At 40.5% G+C, this 22,317-nt stretch overlaps 3 protein-coding genes across 3 annotated transcripts in view; all 3 read right to left on the bottom strand.

Annotated features, from left to right (window-relative positions):
- Positions 1-367: 367 nt before the first annotated feature.
- Positions 368-7,221, bottom strand: LOC102541959 (uncharacterized). The gene is made up of 2 exons (XM_072956712.1): positions 7,045-7,221; positions 368-1,040 (listed from the first exon to the last, which is right to left on the bottom strand). The coding sequence occupies exons 1-2, from the start codon at positions 7,074-7,076 to the stop codon at positions 368-370; spliced, it is 705 nt and encodes a 234-aa protein (XP_072812813.1). The 5' UTR covers positions 7,077-7,221.
- On the bottom strand, positions 7,206-8,068 carry CLDN34 (claudin 34). Its single transcript, XM_072956711.1, has 2 exons — positions 8,016-8,068; positions 7,206-7,800 (listed from the first exon to the last, which is right to left on the bottom strand). The coding sequence occupies exons 1-2, from the start codon at positions 8,066-8,068 to the stop codon at positions 7,206-7,208; spliced, it is 648 nt and encodes a 215-aa protein (XP_072812812.1).
- The window catches only part of LOC107035041 (E3 ubiquitin-protein ligase Midline-1), a 363,662-nt gene continuing 348,949 nt past the window's right edge, over positions 7,605-22,317 (bottom strand). The window contains exons 8-10 of the mRNA XM_072956626.1: positions 10,026-10,182; positions 9,263-9,385; positions 7,605-7,800 (exon numbers count right to left, since the gene is read on the bottom strand). Of these exons, the coding sequence (XP_072812727.1) occupies positions 10,125-10,182 (58 nt within the window). The 3' untranslated portion in view covers positions 7,605-7,800; positions 9,263-9,385; positions 10,026-10,124. The remainder of the gene's footprint in view (positions 7,801-9,262; positions 9,386-10,025; positions 10,183-22,317) is intronic.

Raw genomic sequence — 22,317 nt, 5'->3', positions numbered from 1 at the left:
TCTTTAGTTGTATAAGGTCTTTTCTAGTAGGTTCCAGTCTTTCTCATCAATAGTTTCTTTGTAAATAGTTGTAATTTTGGGGGTGCTTGTGAGGAGGTGAGCTCAGGTTCTTCTTATTCCACCGTCTTGGGAACCTTCCCTGCCTTTGATTTTTAAAAATGTGTGTACAGAATGTTTGCCTGTGGATTTCAGGAAGTGAAAAGCTTCCATGGAACAGATAAACAGAAGAGAATATAAACTTCAGATGCACCCTGAAAAACCAAATATATTTTATTTTACATAAAAAAGTGGTTATGACAATACGACACATATGTAGAAATTTCTTCAAGAAACCTATCCCCAACCATTCCAAAGAGTAGGCCTTTGTTCAGACTTCTTGTTTTCTATAGTTGACCACAGCCAAGGGTTTCACTAGAGTCCACTGTTTGACTGGACATGTTTCACAGGAGAACATGGTGGCACTTAGTAGTGAGAGGATAGTAGTTGTGATTCCTAGTGGGAACGTGTAAGAGAAACATTTCTTTGTTAGCATTTCTCTTTTAATAGAAAAGGTAATTGGAAAGTCAAGGATGGTTTCACCATAAAATTCCACAGTGAAATTCCAGCTCACGGTAATCATGGTACAACTACAGCTGAGTAAAAGGAAGAAGGCAGCAGTGTTGTAGTGCAGTTGGAGGAAACCTGGGTACGGGGCCTTGATCCAGCTGACTGAAAATGCCACTGAGCTGAAAATCAGGACTGCAGACATCATAAAATTGGCCAGCAGCATCAGGTCCTGCCCACACCAGATTTCATCTGAAATGACCCAGCTCGAGTTGATCTTGCTATGCATCGGCAACTCAGCTATTGAGCCAGAGATGTTAAGTTTCTGAAAATAGAAAGGTTCCCAAAGTCCAATGAACACAATGGGAACAGTCTTGCTATCAAACTCCCACATGTGCCAGGCTCTGCTTCTGGCTAGGCTTATGCCGAAACCCCAGGCCAAGTAACTAAGAAAAAGGCCCATCACTTTGAAGAACAAGTGCTTCATTTCAGGTTGACTGAGGACGAGGTAGAGGCGTCATGAAGTCAAGCCAGGAGCATCAAAGAGAAAAAATAAACAGATAGAATGAGCCACAGGTTACACACTGTTCATTATTTACATCTTGTCCTTCTTGTCTAAAAGTTATAGTCAAGTGTTTTATGTATGTATTGGCCTTCAATTATTATTCTAAATATTTTATGTAAGAATAAATGATGCCTAGAAATCTGTGATCACAGTGGGAGTATTAATTTGCAAGGCATTTTTGGAACACAATTTGACAGTATCTTTCTGAAGTGTTCATACCTCTTGTCCACCAACTCCAATTCCAGGAATTGATACTAAGGCATTTATAAGAGTTTGCAAAAATATATAGAGAGAGATGTTAGTTTCAGCACCATTTATCATAGAGAAAAATTGGAAATAACCTAAATGTCTATTAATAGAAGAATGCTTAAATAAATAATGGTGCATCCACATTTATAGTGGAATTTTACGTGGCATTACTAAGACTGATTAGTCCATATGCATTGTCTGAAGAAACTTCTGCATTATACTAAAAAAGCAAAATGAGTAATAATACGCATGGTATAACCATTTGTGTCAAAAGAAGAACAGCTGTAATTTTCTTTATGTATATGCAAATAGATATGTACATACTTTTTTTAAAAGTTGAGAAGGATGCACACAAAGTAATTTTAGGGAGATCAATTGAGAAAGGTAGAGACTTTCATTCTTACTTATTTTTCTATAATTTATATGTTTTTTGTGGGAAAAAACCAACAGATGTTTATAATTAAAAACGATAAACTTGACCTTGAAGATGTATAATATGTTGCATATAGCAAACCATGCCTATTTACTCTTTCTACCCATCATTTGCTCAAAATTCCCCTTTTATTTATTTTTTATTTTGGGGGGGAGGTAATTAGGTTTATTTATTTATCTTAATGGAGGCACTGGGGATTGAATCCAGGACCTCAGGAATGCTAAGCCTGTGCTCTACCACTGAGCACTATCCTCCCCCCTAAAATTCCACCTTTACATGTTGGCTTCTTTTGGGCACACCTTAAAAATGTCTTGATGTATTTTGCATAAACCAAACATCTTTGATGAAGCAAAACCTAGATTGTGGATCAACTTATTTGGATTTCTTTTCAATTTGAATCCTTGGGAGTAAGTTGCAGGGATAATCAGAAAATGATACTCCTAGGGCTTGTCCGTCTGTCAGCAGAAAGGAATGAGAATGAGGCTCTGGGAAGCATGGCGTTCCTGTGCCAGAGAGAGGGTACAGGGCAGGTGGCTCCCATCTTCCACATGAGGGATCAAAATACAGAGATTCGAAGTGGCTTGTCCTTGGTCAGAAATGGAGCTGGGATGAAACTCCAGGTCTTCTGATGCAGTTCTGCAGGTAATAGTATTATCTGCTGGAGAGCTTTTTTTTTTTTAATTGGTCCACAGGCTCATTATTCACATGACTGAGGTGTCTTATTGGAGATGTCACACACTATCAAAATGTCCTCTGCATATTCTCCTTGGGAAACGTGCTCTTCCTCTAGGGGAACAGGGTGAGACTTGTGGAGCCTGAAAGAAAAAAGCCATATGCCTTTTCCAGAGTTCTCTTGTCTCCTCTTCTAAGTAGGAGGCTCCCCCAACAGAGAAAATCGAGGGGATCAATAATTGTGTGGTTTCTCTGCAAAATGTCAAATGCCCGTCTAGTCTCCTGACTGGCTGCACTTCTATTAGAAACCTAACTCTACAAAGCACAATTGACTTTGAAATTATATAAATATTTCACATATTCAAAAAATAAAACTGTCAAAAACACCAGAGTAATCCCTACAAATAGAAAAAGAGATAAGCAAATTTAATTTCTTACCAAGTTGGTGATATAACCATACAACTACCATTAATGGTTAATTCTATAGCCATCATTATACCAAAAAATTTTAGAATGCAGTATTTTGACTACATAAACCTAATACAATAAATTATAGAGACAAAAAGGACTTTAAAGAGCCCTTAAACTTTATTTAGTAGTCTTATGGCTAATAACAATATTAGTAATATTATTTTTAAAATTTATATATCAGAGTAAATAAGTATGTTAATATTGTTGGGGTTTCAACCTGGGAAAAAGAAATGCAGTATAAAATTGCAGCTAAATAAAAATTCTGTAAGTTAAGGTTGAATTAAAAATAATTTTATAATAGGATTCTTTTCTTCTTAAAATATGTATATCCTAGTTCTGTTCACTAAAATACCTAGATATATTGATAACCCTGTAGAATGAGCACCATCAGTGTGCAAACTGTGGTTTTGAAATACCATCTCCATGTCTAGGGCTCATTGGAGGAATGGCATAGCTGATTTAAGGTCTTGGACTTGAAATGTACAAGATGCATCTGGTACATCTTGTTGAGGGACAAAAAAGAAAGCCCCAAATGCCAATGGGGGCTGCTAATGGGCTTTCTTTTGGGGCTGATGAAAATGTTCTATAGTCAGTCATAGTGGCTGCACAATTATGTGAGTGTACTAAACCACTAGTACATGTTAGAGGGTGAATTTTATGGTATATGATTTAAACTTCAGTAACACTGTTATTAAAGCATGATTTTTAAACTATTGTTGAGAGCAAAACAAAAACAACTAATAGGAACTACCATCCCTACCACTGTGCAGGCCATGGAAATCATGACTGACTGTGAGTTATAGGAAGCACCTCCTCTTAACTGATGGGGATGGTCAGAGAATTAATTGGCTAGTGAAGAGCAAGTCTGGATTCCAGGAGGGAGGGATACTCTGAGCTCACTGTCGCCATGTGGACCTCCAATGGGCAAACCCTTGCTGATACGTAAATCTCAGAACCAGAAAAATTCAAAAAAAATTTACCGTGATATATAATACAGCATAGCTGGAGAACGTGAAAAAAAATTCTTAATGCAGAATGCAGATTTTTCTAGCAAAACAAGTATGGGAAAAACTGTCAAGAGTCCAATGCTTTTGCAGAAGTAGTCCAGCATCATCCAAACAGGCATGAGCCAGAAAAGAACTACAGGCTCTGGGAAAGGACAGAACTTTTCTCAAACATAGTAAAGGAAAAACTGAAGATAAACTGGAACTGAGATTAAAAACAATACCTTGTTCTTCTTAGATCATCCATGAACTTCAGTGTAACGATGGCAAGCTCTTGGACGTGGAAGAAACTCAAGAAACACGTAAGCAAACAGATTCCAGGCCACTGGCTGGCTTAATGTCTTACTATTGCAGACTGTAAAGATGGCCCCATGATCTTACTGCATTTAGAATTTGCTTTGCTCCCAAGATAGTGCTTCTGCAGTGAAATCCTTCCCATTCAAATATTAACATGCTTTCTAGCCATGTTTCTTGAAAGGAAAATGACTTCAGTAATGATTTGATTTTACTAAAAATGCTTTTTTCTTAAACTTTAAAGGTAGAAACCATCACTGACAGCTGTTAAATGATTTTAAGGCGGGTTTATCTGTGCTTATTAATATTCTAGGTAGGCTTTTAACTAGTAAAGTTGACTTTAAAAAATGAGCTGAGAATTATGAGAAGGGGGAGTTTCTAGCATGTCCATGAAACAACAAATCAGTTTTTGGAAATTGTCACTTTGAAAATGAGATCCATGAATAGATTCTCTTCAAGAGAGTTCTGAACCTGCATAAAATTTTATGTGTTTGGAATTATTCTGGGCAGCATTTCTGTGAGGTTATTAAGAGCAACTGGTATAAAAGGTAATTAGGTACAGAGTAAATGTGCTTTAATTTCAGCATCTAACATTTGACACGTAGTTGTTAATTGTATTGCTATGTACTCTTCTTCACTATTTCGCTCTTGAGGAAAATCATTTTCACAGAAAGAATTTTATTAAGTGAAGAGTTGAGGTAAATAGTACGATTGTCTAGAATAAAGGTTTTTTTTTGAATCTTAAAATAATACCAGTAGAGGTATATCAGAGGACACGTGTCCCTGCGGCTCCACTGCCCAGAAGGGCACAATTTGATCATAAAAGGAATAACAAGTGCCATTGAGGGAAACATTTTGAATACATGCAAACCCACAAGTTACTGTCAAAAGCATTTATGAGATAATTAGGTAAATTTGAACACTGACTAGGTATTTGAATGCAGTAGGAAATTATTGTTAACTTTGGTGTGTTAATGACAAGGTGATTATCTTAAAGAGTCCTTTTAGAAATGTGTATTGAAATATTTATGGATAAAATAATACACTACCAGGGATTTATTACAAAATAATCCAAGGCTGGGGTGGGTGAGAGTCAGTGATGGTAGAAAGGAAATAGGACCGGCCGCATATCGACAATTCTGGAAGCTGAGATAATCGTTGATTTTTTAATGTGTCTGAAAATTTCTGTAATGAAAACATGGAAATAATCTTGATTTCGTATTCAAGGGTTGATACTCAAAAAAGAAGAGGATGAAAAGGAAAACTGAGGTAGGGGAAACAATTAAAAAAATAAATATATACAGATCGACACCAAAGGTATTTCGGGGCATTCTCCCTCCTTACTCTAGAAATTGAACAATTAAAGGGGAAAAATGAAGCATTTACCTTTTTTTATGAGCTAAATTTTAGAGTAATGAAGTAGCCATGCTTGCTAACAGAGAGTTCTCTACAAAAGCATCCCAGCTAATAAATACTAAAGAATGTTCATATGAGAAAGTCCCCACTTGTAATCCTTAGTGCGATAATTGATTCAAACAAGGACCATCAATAGATGAAACTGTTAGATGGAAGTTTGATGAAATTTACAGAAGAGATCAGGCTTTCCCCTCGTGGTCCACCCATCAGTCTTCGCATCACTAAGGACAGTTAATGTATACAGCCAGGCATAATGCACTCCGTGTGAAGTACGAGGCAGCCCCTTTGAAATACTGTCCCTCAAAGAGCTCACCCAGAGTCAGCCTCAAGCGATAAAACACTTAACGGCAGGGCAATTGACCCACTTTCTTCAGCAAGTCCAAATCATTTTCTTAAAGGGCAGAAGGGGTGCGGTAGGGGGAGTGCGTTATTTATTTATTTTTAAATTGAAATACAGTCAATTACAATGTGTCCATTTCCGGTGGACAACACAATGTCCCAGTCATGCATATACATACTTATATTTGTTTTCATATTCTTTTTCATTAAAAGTTATTACAAGATATTGAACATAGTTCCCTGTGCTATACAGAAGAAACTTTTTTTAAAACCTATTTTTATATATATGTGGCTAACATTTGCAAATCTCAATCTCCCAAATGTATCACTTCCTACCCCCTTTCCCCAGTAACCATAAGATTATTTACTATGTCTGCAAGTTTGTTTCTGATTTGTAGATGAGTTCATAGTGTCCTTAGGGGCAGTGCTTTAGATTAAGACCTAAGAGGCAAAGTGAACACCTTGTGTGGGAAAAACAAAACTATAGAGTTATTTTTAAGGTATTAAAAATTCTAAGTATTTGATAGGAAGGAATAATTCTTAATGTTTTTTAGGTAGAATATGGTTGTGCAAGGAAATGTCCATTTGTTAGAGAGTAATATTGAAGTATATTATCTCAGTATTGGGGGGATGAGGGTACATGTCTGGGGTTCACTTTAAAATCCTTTAGAAAAAGAAAAATGGATTAAAATAGGGCAAGAGAAGAGATAAAGCTAATATGGCAGAATCTTGGTAATGGTTGAGTCGGGTAGTGGATGTGGGGGGATTCCTTATATTTTGCACATTTTGGAACATTTTATCTGATAGATGTTATGACCATGCCATAGGAATTGAGGTCATTTCTTTTCTGTAGAAGTGTAAGATGTGAGAATTTCAGAAACTTACTTCTACACACTAGGTGTGTAGTATTGATTATTTATTTGACAATAATTAAAATGCAGATACAGTAAGACCAACTGGCAGGTGGGCAAGACTTTTAATGAAATGTTCTTTAGTCAACCAACCAATGAATCAAATTCAGACACAGAGAGTCACAACCATTTTCTGCCCCAAACTACCTTTGCCGTGATCCTGAGGCCTTGCAGGGCATCCGGGTAATACTCCGTGTAGACTCCTGGAGGTTTTGGTTCTGATGCAATGAGGAATTTTACTTTTCTGGAACAGCAGGACGCATGTGGCTCTCTAGGGGGAGTTTTTAAGAGAGGAAAACCAAACTCCCCTACAAACAGCGTGAAGGCAGCCACACACGCAGGAGGACGTCGCCACCAGTTTGCCGAGTATCTGGCTTGAAGGGCACGTTGAGAGGCGGTGGGAAGGCAACCTCCTCTTCATTCATCACGGAGCGGTAATTCCAGACCACCGTCATCGAGATACAGAGGCTGGCAGCTACGTTCAGAGTTCCTGAGGCAGTGAATGGATTACAGGCGGCCCTCGTCCACACAATTCCCAGGTACACGTTCCTAAGCGCAAAGATGATGAAGGCTTTTCCCAGAAGCCCGAGGATGCTGGCCATCAGAAGGAGACTTTGAGCAATAAGGATATGGAGAGGGAGGTGTGTCCCGGGAGGTGCAGTGGTGACACGGGGTGGCCGGGCTGGCATCGTGGATGTGGTGGAAGACGCAGGCTCACCGCATCCCCACGCGGGCCGGGCCGGCGGGGAGAGCGCGGCAGTGTCGCTGTACCGCCCTGGACACTCCGCCAGGCCCACGGCCGCGGTGCCCGGGGTCCATCCGATGGTGATGACGACGAAGCCGGCTAGCTGGCGTTCGCTGTTACTGTTGAGCAAGGGCGTGGTGGCCGCATACCCGGGGGCGCTGCAAACAAATCCAGGGCATGGTGAGAGTGGGCCCCTCGTGCCTGGAGCACCCCCCGCGGGTGAGCAGTGAGCCACGGGAGAGGGACGTGCTGCATTTCAGGGGGAAGCGCCGGGTCTGAGAGAGGGGCTGCGTTTGAAGATGGAGACCTCTGACCCCCGCGCTCTGCTGGAGGGAGCGCAGACCCAGCAAACCCGGTGACTGGCCCTGTTTACCGAAAGCCTGAGAAGGCACAGCCCTTCACACCTGCAGCTCTACTTCCGGGCATCTGTCTAAAGACGTAATTAAGACTGGCCACACGCACTTAGTCACAAAGATGGTCACCACCACACTGTTTGTAATATTTAAAAATGGGAAACTTCAAGTCCGGCAGTAGGGTTCGGTTAAACAATTCGTGCTACTTCCATACAAGGGAGCTATGTGCCCATGTGCAAAATATACCTGGAGTCATACGAGGTGTGCTAATGTTGTGTTTGACTCTTTTCACTTAGCATAGTGTTTTCAAGGTGCATCCGTGTCGTAGCGTGTGAGTACTTGGCTCCCTTGATGGCAATGCAGTCGTCAATTGTATGGATGTACCACAGTCTGTTTAGACATGTGTCAGTGTCTGGACGTTTGGACTGGTTCCAAGTTTTGGCTATTATGAACAATGCTGCTATAAACATTTCTATGTGAAACTTTGTATGGTAATATGTCCTCCTCTCTCTCCTGCAGGTACCAAGGAGATGGATTAGTGGGTCGTATGGTAAGTGTACGTTTAACTCTGGAAAGTTCTGAACTGTTCTACCAACTGGCTGCACCATTTTACATTCCCACCAGAAAAGGAAGGTTCCAGTTTCTCCATATCTTCTCCAACATTGTGGTAGTTTTAATGTTTTTGATTATGGCCATTCTAGTTGCCATTACAACAAAATGTGACCAAAAGGAAAAATGATCAGAATATATCGAGCAAGAATAGCACATTACCCACTAGTATGTATAATATAATCAGAGTTGTGAATAGACATTTTTAACTGCGTTAGAGGGGTGATGAATTTTGAAAGCTATTTGTATTGTGAAGAAGCACATTCATAAAGAAAAGAGCACATATTATCACAGAGCAAACAGCCGCAGAGCCAGCGCTCAGTCTGAGATACACAGCATCACTAATTCCTCATTTCTTTTTAGAGTTTTCACCTCAGAAAGCACCCCAAAGCGCCAGTTAAATTTGTTTTTCAAAATAGGAATCATGCCATAGGCATTCCTGTGGGACTGCTGCTTTCACTCAACGCTGTGCTTACGACTTGAGATTATGTTTTCTTTTAATGATGCCTGACTATTCAACAGTTATTTGTCAAGAGTGTGATTTCTTTTTTTGAGAGAAAAGACTTCAGGAAAGTGAAGCGATGGAGGATTAATTCTGGTACATCCCACACAGTCCTACCTAGGGGCATTAAAGTAATCCACTCACCACAGCACTTACCAGACGTGGATGTGGACGAGTATTTAGTAACCTGGGAAAACGTTCGTGGAGGGTTGAATTTCAGACGCAGACGATACTGTAAGTATGTAGGTGTCGTCTTACTCTTCCTTGTCATAAAGTACGCTGGGAAGGTACAACACAAGATGCATCTGACTGGTGGGACTACTAGTGACTTTTTAAGGTAAAATTCTATTCCTTTAATTGGAGAAAAATGTGTGGGGCACCTACAGTGACGTCAGCACAGACGTGAATAACGGGCGAGGCAGGAGCAGACGCTGAGGCCGGTTTGTGGAGAGCAGTGAGGGGGCCAGACTTGGTTACGGGGGTGGTCGCAGCTGGGAGGGCTTTTGCCAGCCTGGTACGAGCAGTCCCCTCTCGGGGCCAGAACATTCCTGGTGGATGCCATATTTCAAAAGGTTCTTTTTTGACCAGATAATGCCAAACCAATTAGTTTGAGGGAACAATTAAGGGGCATGTGGGCAGAAATCAGTCAGGTTGAGTTTGAGGATTTCTTTGGGGGTGAGTGTCGGAGCTGACTACCCAGCATGGGGGCTGGCGGGCAGTATTTCAGCGTTCAAGGTAACTGAACATGTTGTTACGGAGGGACAATCAAGTCTGGTAGAGATGGCATGCCACCTCAGCTGGCACAGACTGAGAAGGTGGCTCACTGTGCTGCCACGGGACATGGGACGGATCAAGCCCACCCACCATGTATGGCCCATTCAGGAGGGTGATGCTTTTGAGAGACGTGAACATTACTTACTTAATGTCTTGGGATCCCTCTGCAGGGCTGGGGCGCACAGACCCTGTCTTTGAGGGTAAGGAGCAGTCCTTTGGGGCCAGCAGAGAAGTCACCTTGTCCTCAATTCAAGTCAGCAGATCCTTCTAAAGAACTCTGCATTCCAGCGTCAGTTCTACACCTGAGAAACCCAGTGGGATAAGAACTGGGCCTGAGGGAAAGGAAGACTACGAGGCGTAAGTGAGGCCCATCTAAAACCATTTTGTCATAACTATTCCCAAATCTCTCCTCCACTCTGCACTATCTTCATAACTGTTTCCAAATCTCTTCTTCTCTCTCCTTTGTCTTCATAACTATCTCCGAATGTCTCCACTCTTCTCGAAACAATTTCCATATCTCTTCTGCTCTCTCCTCTCCCGATAACTATTTCTAAATCTCTCCTCCCTCCTCATAACTATTTCCAAAACTCTCCTCTATTTTCTCTTCTCTAATCATAACTATTTCCTAATGTATCCTCTATGTTCTCTCCTCTCTCGTCATAACTATTCCCAAATATTTCTTCTCTCTTCTCTCGTAATACCTATTTCAAAATGTCTCCACTCTCGTCATAACTATTTCCAAATTTCTCGTCTCTACCCTCTCCTCGTAACAATTTCTAAATCTCTCCTCTGTGCTCTCACCTCTCACATCCTAACTATTCCGGAATCTCTCCTCTCTCATCATAACTCTTTCCAAATCTCTCCTCTCTCCTGTGTCTTCATAACTATTTCTAAATATTTCCTCTCTCCTTGCTTCTCAAACTAATTGGACTTTATCATTCCATCTCCTCATAACAATTTAAAAATCTATCCTATCTGCTCTCTCCTATCCCCTGATAACTATTCCCAAACCTCTCCTCTTTCTTCAAAACTCTTTCCAAATTGCTCCTATATCCTCATAATTATTTCCAGATCTCTCCTCTCTCATCTCTCCTCACTCCAAATAACTATCTCCAAATGTCTCCTGCTCGCTCCTCAAAACGATTTCTAAATCTCTCCTAGTGCTGTCCGTCTCTCCTCTTAAGTAGTCCGAAATTTATCCTCTATACTGATAACTTTCCCTTAATCTCTCCTCAAAACTATTTCCACATCTCTCCCTCTTTCCTCTCCCCATATAACTATTATCAAATCTCTCCTCTCTCCTCACAATTGTTTACATATCTCTCATCATATCTCCACATAATTAATTCGAAATCTCTCCTCTATGCTCACTCCTCATAACACTTTCCTATGTATCTTTTCTCCTCTCTCCTCATAACTGTTTCGATATCTCACATCCTCTCTCCACATAATGAATTCTAAATCTCTATTGTATACTCTCTGCTCATAACTCTTTCCTATAATCTCTTTTCTCCTGTCTTCTAATAACAATTTCCAAAACTCTCCTCTCCTGTGTCCTCATAAGTAGTAATGAATCGCTCGTATCTCCTCATAATTTTTTCGAAATCTATCCTATATCATCTCTCCTCTTAAATAATTAGAGATCTCTCCTCCTATGTCCTCATAACGATTTCCAAATCTCTCCTATCTCCTGATAACGATTTCGAAATCTCTCTTCTGTGCTATCACCTCCCTCCTCATAAGTATTCCAAAGTCTCTACCGTCTCCTCACAAATGTTTACAAATCTCCCCTCCTCTCTCTGAATAATTAATTCTAAATCTTTCCTCTATCTGCTGTGCTCAGAAATTTCTAATACCTCTTTTCTCATCTCTCTTCATAACTATTTCCTTTCATCTCTTTTCTCCTCTCGCCTCATAACGATTTGGAAATCTCTGCTCTTGCCTCTCTTCTGTTTGGTATTCCACAGTCTCTCCTCTCACCTCACAACTATTTCCAGATCTCTCATCCCATCTCCACATAATCAATTCTAAATCTTTCCTCTAACCTCTCTCTGCCTAATGATTTCCAAATCAATCCTTTCTCCTCATAATTATTTCCAAATCTCTCGCCTCTCATCTCTCCTCTTAATTAATTTGAGATCTCTCCTCCTACGTCCTCGTAACGATTTCCAAATCTCTCCTATCTCCTGATAACGATTTCGGAATCTCTCCTATCTGCTCACAAGGATTCCCAAAACTCTCCTCTCACCTCTCTTCTCTTATCTCTCCCCTCTCTTCACAACTGTTTCCAGATCTCTCGTCCTATCTGCACATAAGTAATTCTAAATCTCTCCTCTATTCTCTCTCCCCATACCGATTGCGAAATCTCCCATCTTTTATGTCCTCGTAGCGATTTGAAAATCTCTGCTCTCTGCTCTCACCTCTCTTCTGTTTAGTATTCCACAGTCTCTCTTCTCACCTCAAAACTGTTTCCAGATCTCTCATCCTATCTCCACATAATCAATTCTAAATCTTTCCTCTAACCTCTCTCTGCCTAATGATTTCCAAATCTCTCCTTTCTCCTCATAATGATTTCCAAATCTCTCGCCTCTCATCTCTCCTCTTAATTAATTTGAGATCTCTCCTCCTGCGTCCTCATAACGATTTCCAAATCTCTCCTATCTCCTGATAACGATTTCGGAATCTCTCTTCTGTGCTAGCCCCTCTCTACGCCTATGTATTCCAAAATACCTACTGTCTCCTCACAAATGTTTACACATCTCTCCTCCTCTCTCTGCATAATTGCTTCTCAATCTCTCCTCTATCCTCATTTCGAATTCTCCCCTGTCCCGTGTCCAGACAGCAATTTCCAAATCTCTCCTATCTGCTCACAAGGATTCCCAAAACTCTGCTCTCACCTCTCTTCTCTTTACTATTCCACAATCTCTCTCCTCTCCTCACAACTGTTTCCAGATTTCTCATCCTACCTCCACATAATCAATTCTAAATCTTTCCTCTAACCTCTCTCTGCCTAATGATTTCCAAATGTCTCCTTTCTCCTCATAATGATTTCAAAATCTCTCGCCTCTCATCTCTCCTCTTAATTAATTTGAGATCTCTCCTCCTGCGTCCTCATAATGATTTCCAAATCTCTCCTATCTTCTGGTAACGATTTTGGAATCTCTCCTATCTGCTCACAAGGATTCCCAAAACTCTCCTCTCACCTCTCTTCTCTTATCTCTCCCCTCTCCTCACAACTGTTTCCAGATCTCTCGTCCTATCTGCACGTAATTAATTCTAAATCTCTCCTCTATCCTCTCTCCGCATACCGATTGCGAAATCTCCCATCTCCTGTGTCCTCGTAACGATTTCAAAATCTCTGCTCTCTGCTCTCACCTCTCTTCTGTTTAGTATTCCACAGTCTCTCTTCTCACCTCACAAGTGTTTCCAGATCTCTCATCCTATCTCCACATAATCAATTCTAAATCTTTCCTCTAACCTCTCTCTGCCTAATGATTTCCAAATCTCTCCTTTCTCCTCATAATTATTTCCAAATCTCTCGCCTCTCATCTCTCCTCTTAATTAATTTGAGATCTCTCCACCTATGTCCTCATAACGATTTCCAAATCTCTCCTATCTCCTGATAACGATTTCGGAATCTCTCTTCTGTGCTATCCCCTCTGTACGCCTAAGTATTCCAAAATACCTACTGTCTCCTCACAAATGTTTACACATCTCTCCTCCTCTCTCTGCATAATTGCTTCTCAATCTCTTCTCTATCCTCATTTCGAATTCTCCCCTGTCCCGTGTCCAGACAGCAATTTCCAAATCTCTCCTATCTGCTCACAAGGATTCCCAAAACTCTGCTCTCACCTCTCTTCTCTTTACTATTCCACAATCTCTCTCCTCTCCTCACAACTGTTTCCAGATCTCTCGTCCTATCTGCACGTAATTAATTCTAAATCTCTCCTCTATCGTCTCTCCTTATACCGATTGCGAAATCTCCCATCTTGTGTGTCCTTGTAACGATTTGAAAATCTCTGCTCTCTACTCTCACCTCTATTCTGTTTAGTATTCCAGTCTCTCTTCTCACCTCACAACTGTTTCCAGATCTCTCTTCCCATCTCCACCTAATCAATTCTAAATCTTTCCTCTAACCTCTCTCTGCCTAATGATTTCCAAATCTCTCCTTTCTCCTCATAATTATTTCCAAATCTCTCGCCTCTCATCTCTCCTCTTAATTAATTTGAGATCTCTCCTCCTATGTCCTCATAACGATTTCCACATCTCTCCTTTCTCCTCATAATGATTTCCAATTTTGTCCTCTCATCTCTCGTTTTATTAATTTGAGCTCTCTAGTATCTTCTCATAACGATTTCCAAATATCTCTTCTGTGCTATCACCTCCCTCCTCATAAGTATTCCAGAATCTCTACTGTCTCCTCACAAATGTTTAGAAATCTCCCCTCCTCTCTCTGAATAATTAATTCTAAATCTTTCCTCTATCTGCTGTGCTCAGAAATTACTAATATCTCTTTTCTCATCTCTCTTCATAAGTATTTCCTTTCATCTCTTTTCTCCTCTCGCCTCATAACGATTTGGAAATCTCTGCTCTCGCCTCTCTTCTGTTTGGTATTCCACAGTCTTTCCTCTCACCTGACAACTATTTCCAGATCTCTCATCCCATCTCCACATAATCAATTCTAAATCTTTCCTCTAACCTCTCTCTGCCTAATAATTTCCAAATCTCTCCTTTCTCCTCATAATTACTTCCAAATCTCTCGCCTCTCATCTCTCCTCTTAATTAATTTGAGATCTCTCCTCCTACGTCCTCGAAACGATTTCCAACTCTCTCCTATCTCCTGATAACGATTTCGGAATCTCTCCTATCTGCTCACAAGGATTCCCAAAACTCTCCTCTCACCTCTCTTCTCTTATCTCTCCCGTCTCCTCACAACTGTTTCCAGATCTCTTGTCCTATCTGCACGTAATTAATTCTAAATCTCTCCTCTATCCTCTCTCCTCATACCGATTGCGAAATCTCCCATCTTCTGTGTCCTTGTAACGATTTGAAAATCTCTGCTCTCTGCTCTAACCTCTCTTCTGTTTAGTATTCCACAGTCTCTGTACTCACCTCACAACTGTTTGCAGATCTCTCATCCCATCTCCACATAATCAATTCTAAATCTTTCCTCTAACCTCTGTCCTCATAACGATTTCGAAATCTCTCCTTTCTCCTCATAATGATTTCCAATTTTGTCCTCTCATCTCTCGTTTTATTAATTTGAGCTCTCTAGTATCTTCTCATAACGATTTCCAAATATCTCTTGTGTGCTATCACCTCCCTCCTCATAAGTATTCCAGAATCTCTACTGTCTCCTCACAAATGTTTACAAATCTCTCCTCCCCTCTCCGCGTAATTGCTTCTCAATGTCTCCTCTATCCTCTCTCATCGTAAGTATTTCGAAATATACCCTGTCCCATGTCCAGACAACAATTTCCAAATCTCTCCTATCTGCTCACAAGGATTCCCAAAACTCTGCTCTCACCTCTCTTCTCTTTACTATTCCACAATCTCTCTCCTCTCAACTGTTTCCAGATCTCTCGTCCTATCTGCACATAATTAATTCTAAATCTCTCCTCTATCGTCTCTCCTCATACCGATTTCGAAATCTCCCATCTCCTTTATCCTCGTAACGATTTCAAAATCTGTGCTCTCTCCTCTCACCTCTCTTCTGTTTAGTATTCCGGTCTCTCTTCTCACCTGACAACTGTTTCCAGATCTCTCATCCTATCTCCACATAATCAATTCTAAATCTTTCCTCTAACCTCTCTCTGCCTAATGATTTCCAAATCTCTCCTTTATCCTCATAATGATTTCCAATTTTGTCCTCCCATCTCTCGTTTGAATTAATTTGAGCTCTCTAGTATCTTCTCATAACGATATCGAAATCTCTCTTCTGCGCTATCACCTCCCTCCTCATAAGTATTCCAAAGTCTCTACTGTCTCGTCACAAATGTTTAGAAATCTCCCCTCCTCTCTCTGAATAATTAATTCTAAATCTTTCCTCTATCTGCTGTGCTCAGAAATTTCTAATATCTCTTTTCTCATCTCTCTTCATAAGTATTTCCTTTCATGTCCTTTCTCCTCTCGCCTCATAACGATTTGGAAATCTCTGCTCTCGCCTGTCTTCTGTTTGGTATTCCACAGTCTTTCCTCTCACCTGACAACTATTTCCAGATCTCTCATCCCATCTCCACATAATCAATTCTAAATCTTTCCTCTAACCTCTGTCCGCATAACGATTTCTAAATCTCTCCTTTCTCCTCATAATGATTTCCAATTTTGTCCTCTCATCTCTCGTTTTATTAATTTGAGCTCTCTAGTATCTTCTCATAACGATTTCCAAATATCTCTTCTGTGCTTTCCAAATCTCTCGCCTCTCATCTCTCCTCTTAATTAATTTGAGATCTCTCCTCCTACGTCCTCGTAACGATTTCCAAATCTCTCCTATCTCCTGATAACGATTTCGGAATCTCTCCTATCTGCTCACAAGGATTCCCAAAACTCTCCTCTCTGGTCTCACCTCTCTTCTCTTTTGTATTCCAAATGTCTCCCCCCTCCTCACATCTGTATCCAGATCTCTCATCCTATCTCCACATAATTGATTCTAAATTTGTCCTCTGTCCTCTCTTCTCATAACCATTTCGATATCTCCCATCTCCTGTGTCCTGATAACGATGTCAAAATCTCTGCTCTCTCCTCTGAACTCTCTTCTGTAGTATTCCACAATCTCTCGTCTCACCTCACAAGTGTTCTGAAATCTCTCATCCTATCTCCACATAGTAAGTTCTAAATCTCTCCTCTATCCTCTCTCCGCATACTGATTGCGAAATCTCCCATCTCCTGTGTCCTCGTAACGATTTCAAAATCTCTGCTCTCTACTCTCACCTCTCTTCTGTTTAGTATTCCACAGTCCCTCTTCTCACCTCAAAACTGTTTCCAGATCTCTCATCCTATCTCCACATAATGAATTCTAAATCTTTCCTCTAACCTCTCTTTGCCTAATGATTTCCAAATCTCTCCTTTCTCCTCATAATTATTTCCAAATCTCTCGCCTCTCATCTCTCATCTTAATTAATTTGAGATCTCTCCTCCTATGTCCTCATAACGATTTCCAAATCTCTCCTATCTCCTGATGACGATTTCGGAATCTCTCTTCTGTGCTATCCCCTCTCTACGCCTAAGTATTCCAAAATACCTACTGTCTCCTCACAAATGTTAACACATCTCTACTCCTCTTTCCGCAGTATTAATTCTGAATCTCTCCTGTATCCTCTCTTCTCATAAATACTTAATTATATCTCCCTTTTCCTGTCTCCTCATACGTATTTCTAAATCTCTCCTGTCCTGTGACCTCTGAACGATTTCCACATCTCTCCTTTCTCCTCATAATGATTTCCAATTTTGTCCTTCCATCTCTCGTTTGAATTAATTTGAGCTCTCAAGTATCTTCTCATAACGATTTCGAAATCTCTCTTCTGTGCTATCACCTCCCTCCTCATAAGTATTCCAAAGTCTCTACTGTCTCCTCACAAATGTTTACACATCTCTCCTCCTCTTTCCGCATTATTAATTCTACATCTCTCCTGTATCCTCTCTTCTCATAAATACTTCATAATATCTCCCTTTTCCTGTCTCCTGATACGTATTTCTAATCTCTCCTATCCTGTGTCCTCTGAACGATTTCTACATCTCTCCTTTCTCCTCATAATGATTTCCAATTTTGTCCTCCCATCTCTCGTTGGAATTAATTTGAGCTCTCTAGTATCTTCTCATAACGATTTCGAAATCTCTCTTCTGTGCTATCACCTCCCTCCTCATAAGTATTCCAAAGTCTCTACTGTCTCCTCACAAATGTTTACAAATCTCCCCTCCTCTCTCTGAATAATTAATTCTAAATCTTTCCTCTATCTGCTGTGCTCAGAAATTTATAGTATCTCTTTTCTCATCTCTCTTCATAACTATTTCCTTTCATCTCTTTTCTCCTCTCGCCTCATAACGATTAGGAAATCTCTGCTCTCGCCTCTCTTCTGTTTGGTATTCCACAGTCTCTCCTCTCACCTCACAACTATTTCCAGATCTCTCATCCCATCTCCACATAATCAATTCTAAATCTTTCCTCTAAACTCTCTCTGCCTAACGATTTCCAAATCTCTTCTTTCTCCTCATAATGATTTCCAATTTTGTCCTCTCATCTCTCGTTTAAATATTTGAGCTCTTTAGTATCTTGTCAGAGCTATTTCCAAATATCACTTCTGTGCTATCACCTCCCTCCTCATAAGTATTCCAGAATCTCTACTGTCTCCTCACAAATGTTTACAAATCTCTCCTCCTCTCTCTGCATAATTGCTTCTCAATCTCTCCTCTATCCTGTCTCCTCATAACTATTTCGAAATGTCCCGTCTCCTGTGTCCTGATACCGATTTCCAAATCTCTCCTATCTGCTCACAAGGATTCCCAAAACTCTCCTCTCTGGTCTCACCTCTCTTCTCTTTTGTATTCCAAATGTCTCCCCCCTCCTCACATCTGTTTCCAGATCTCTCATCCTATCTCCACATAATTAATTCTAAATTTGTCCTCTGTCCTCTCTCCTCATAACCATTTCGATATCTCCCATCTCCTGTGTCCTGATAACGATTTCAAAATCTCTGCTCTCTCCTCTGAACTCTCTTCCGTTTAGTATTCCACAATCTCTCGTCTCACCTCAGAACTGTTTTGAAATCTCTCATCCTATCTCCACATAGTAAGTTCTAAATCTTTCTTCTATCCTCACTCCTCGTTAATCTTTCCTTTTATCTCTTTTCTCCTCTCTCCTCAGAACGATTTGAAATCTCTCCTGTCTCATCTCTCCTCATAATTAACTTGGGTTCAGTCCTCCTATCTCCTCATCACGATTTCCAAATCTCTCTTACTTGCTTTCACCTCCCTCCTGATAAGTATTCCAACATCTCTGCTGTCTCCTCACAAATGTTTACAAATCTCTCCTCCACTCTCTGCATAATTGCTTCTCAATCTCTCCTGTATCCTTATTTCGAAATCTCCCCTGTCCCGTGTCCAGACAGCAATTTCCAAATCTCTCCTATCTGCTCACAAGGATTCCCAAAACTCTGCTCTCACCTCTCTTCTCTTTACTATTCCACAATCTCTCTCCTCTCCTCACAACTGTTTCCAGATTTCTCATCCTACCTCCAGATAATGAATTCTAAATCTTTCCTCTAACCTCTATCTGCCTAATGATTTCCAAATCTCTCCTTTCTCCTCATAATGATTTCCAAATCTCTCCTATCTTCTGGTAACGATTTTGGAATCTCTCCTATCTGCTCACAAGGATTCCCAAAACTCTCCTCTCACCTCTCTTCTCTTATCTCTCCCGTCTCCTCACAACTGTTTCCAGATCTCTCGTCCTATCTGCTCGTAATTAATTCTAAATCTCTCCTCTATCCTCTCTCCTCACGGATTGCGAAATCTCCCATCTCCTGTGTCCTCGTAACGATTTGAAAATCTCTGCTCTCTGCTCTCACCTCTCTTCTGTTTAGTATTCCACAGTCTCTCTTCTCACCTCACAAGTGTTTCCAGATCTCTCATCCTATCTCCACATAATCAATTCTAAATCTTTCCTCTAACCGCTCTCTGCCTAATGATTTCCAAATCTCTCCTTTCTCCTCATAATTATTTCCAAATCTCGCGCCTCTCATCTCTCCTCTTAATTATTTTGAGATCTCTCCACCTATGTCCTCATAACGATTTCCAAATCTGTCCTATCTCCTGATAACGATTTCGGAATCTCTCTTCTGTGCTATCCCCTCTGTACGCCTAAGTATTCCAAAATACCTACTGTGTCCTCACAAATGTTTACACATCTCTCCTCCTCTCTCTGCATAATTGCTTCTCAATCTCTTCTCTATCCTCATTTCGAATTCTCCCCTGTCCCGTGTCCAGACAGCAATTTCCAAATCTCTCCTATCTGCTCACAAGGATTCCCAAAACTCTGCTCTCACCTCTCTTCTCTTTACTATTCCACAATCTCTCTCCTCTCCTCACAACTGTTTCCAGATCTCTCGTCCTATCTGCACGTAATTAATTCTAAATCTCTCCTGTATCCTCTCTCCTTATACCGATTGCGAAATCTCCCATCTTCTGTGTCCTTGTAACGATTTGAAAATCTCTGCTCTCTACTCTCACCTCTATTCTGTTTAGTATTCCAGTCTCTCTTCTCACCTCACAACTGTTTCCAGATCTCTCTTCCCATCTCCACATAATCAATTCTAAATCTTTCCTCTAACCTCTCTCTGCCTAATGATTTCCAAATCTCTCCTTTCTCCTCATAATTATTTCCAAATCTCTCGCCTCTCATCTCTCCTCTTAATTAATTTGAGATCTCTCCTCCTATGTCCTCATAACGATTTCCACATCTCTCCTTTCTCCTCATAATGATTTCCAATTTTGTCCTCTCATCTCTCGTTTTATTAATTTGAGCTCTCTAGTATCTTCTCATAACGATTTCCAAATATCTCTTCTGTGCTATCACCTCCCTCCTCGTAAGTATTCCAGAATCTCTACTGTCTCCTCACAAATGTTTACAAATCTCTCCTCCTCTCTCCGCGTAATTGCTTCTCAATCTCTCCTCTATCCTCTCTCATCGTAAGTATTTCGAAATATACCCTGTCCCATGTCCAGACAACAATTTCCAAATCTCTCCTATCTGCTCACAAGGATTCCCAAAACTCTGCTCTCACCTCTCTTCTCTTTACTATTCCACAATCTCTCTCCTCTCAACTGTTTCCAGATCTCTCGTCCTATCTGCACATAATTAATTCTAAATCTCTCCTCTATCGTCTCTCCTCATACCGATTTCGAAATCTCCCATCTCCTTTGTCCTCGTAACGATTTCAAAATCTGTGCTCTCTCCTCTCACCTCTCTTCTGTTTAGTATTCCACAGTCTCTCTTCTCACCTGACAACTGTTTCCAGATCTCTCATCCTATCTCCACATAATCAATTCTAAATCTTTCCTCTAACCTCTCTCTGCCTAATGATTTCCAAATCTCTCCTTTATCCTCATAATGATTTCCAATTTTGTCCTCCCATCTTTCGTTTGAATTAATTTGAGCTCTCTAGTATCTTCTCATAACTATTTCGAAATCTCTCTTCTGCGCTATCACCTCCCTCCTCATAAGTATTCCAAAGTCTCTACTGTCTCCTCACAAATGTTTACAAATCTCCCCTCCTCTCTCTGAATAATTAATTCTAAATCTTTCCTCTATCTGCTGTGCTCAGAAATTTCTAATATCTCTTTTCTCATCTCTCTTCATAAGTATTTCCTTTCATCTCTTTCCTCCTCTCGCCTCATAACGATTTGGAAATCTCTGCTCTCGCCTCTCTTCTGTTTGGTATTCCACAGTCTCTCCTCTCACCTCACAACTATTTTCAGATCTCTCATCCCATCTCCACATAATCAATTCTAAATCTTTCCTCTAACCTCTCTCCTCATAACGATTTTCAAATCTCTCCTTTCTCCTCATAATGATTTCCAATTTTGTCCTCTCATCTCTCGTTTTATTAATTTGAGCTCTCTAGTATCTTCTCATAACGATTTCCAAATATCTCTTCTGTGCTATCACCTCCCTCCTCATAAGTATTCCAGAATCTCTACTGCCTCCTCACAAATGTTTACAAATCTCTCCTCCTCTCTCCGCATAATTGCTTCTCAATCTCTCCTCTATCCTCTCTCCTCGTAAGTATTTCAAAATATACCCTGTCCCGTGTCCAGACAACAATTTCCAAATCTTTCCTATCTGCTCACAGGGATTCCCAAAACTCTCCTCTCGCCTGTCTTCTCTTATCTCTCCCCTCTCCTCACAACTATTTCCAGATCTCTCATCCCATCTCTACATAATCAATTCTAAATCTTTCCTCTAACCTCTGTCCTCATAACGATTTCAAAATCTCTCCTTTCTCCTCATAATGATTTCCAAATCTCTCGCCTCTCATCGCTCCTCTTAATTAATTTGAGATCTCTCCTCCTATGTCCTCATAACGATTTCCAAATCTCTCCTATCTCCTGATAACGATTTCGGAATCTCTCCTATCTGCTCACAAGGATTCCCAAAACTCTCCTCTCAACTCTCTTCTCTTATCTCTCCCCTCTCCTCACAACTGTTTCCAGATCTCTCGTCCTATCTGCACATAATTAATTCTAAATCTCTCCTCTATCCTCTCTCCTCATACCGATTGCGAAATCTCCCATCTCCTGTGTCCTCGTAACGATTTCAAAATCTCTGCTCTCTGCTCTCACCTCTCTTCTGTTTAGTATTCCACAGTCTCTCTTCTCACCTCAAAACTGTTTCCAGATCTCTCATCCTACCTCCACATAATCAATTCTAAATCTTTCCTCTA

Source organism: Vicugna pacos, chromosome X (assembly GCF_048564905.1).
Source record: "Vicugna pacos chromosome X, VicPac4, whole genome shotgun sequence".
In the NCBI taxonomy this organism is placed as follows: Eukaryota; Metazoa; Chordata; class Mammalia; order Artiodactyla; family Camelidae; genus Vicugna; species Vicugna pacos.
This window is presented reverse-complemented; position numbering and strand designations above follow the sequence as displayed.

What these genes read in the sequence shown, in the direction of transcription:
- LOC102541959 (XM_072956712.1), bottom strand. Translation starts at nt 7,076, where the DNA reads ATGCCCTGCAAGGCCTCAGGATCACGGCAAAG. An exon ending in GCCTCAGGATCACGGCAAAG is followed by an intron (nt 1,041 to 7,044) that starts GTAGTTTGGGGC and finishes CCTCGTCCTCAG; the next exon opens with TCAACCTGAAATGAAGCACT.
- CLDN34 (XM_072956711.1), bottom strand. Translation starts at nt 8,068, where the DNA reads ATGCCCGGAAGTAGAGCTGCAGGTGTGAAGGGCTGTGCCTTCTCAGGC. An exon ending in TGTGCCTTCTCAGGCTTTCG is followed by an intron (nt 7,801 to 8,015) that starts GTAAACAGGGCC and finishes ATTTGTTTGCAG; the next exon opens with CGCCCCCGGGTATGCGGCCA.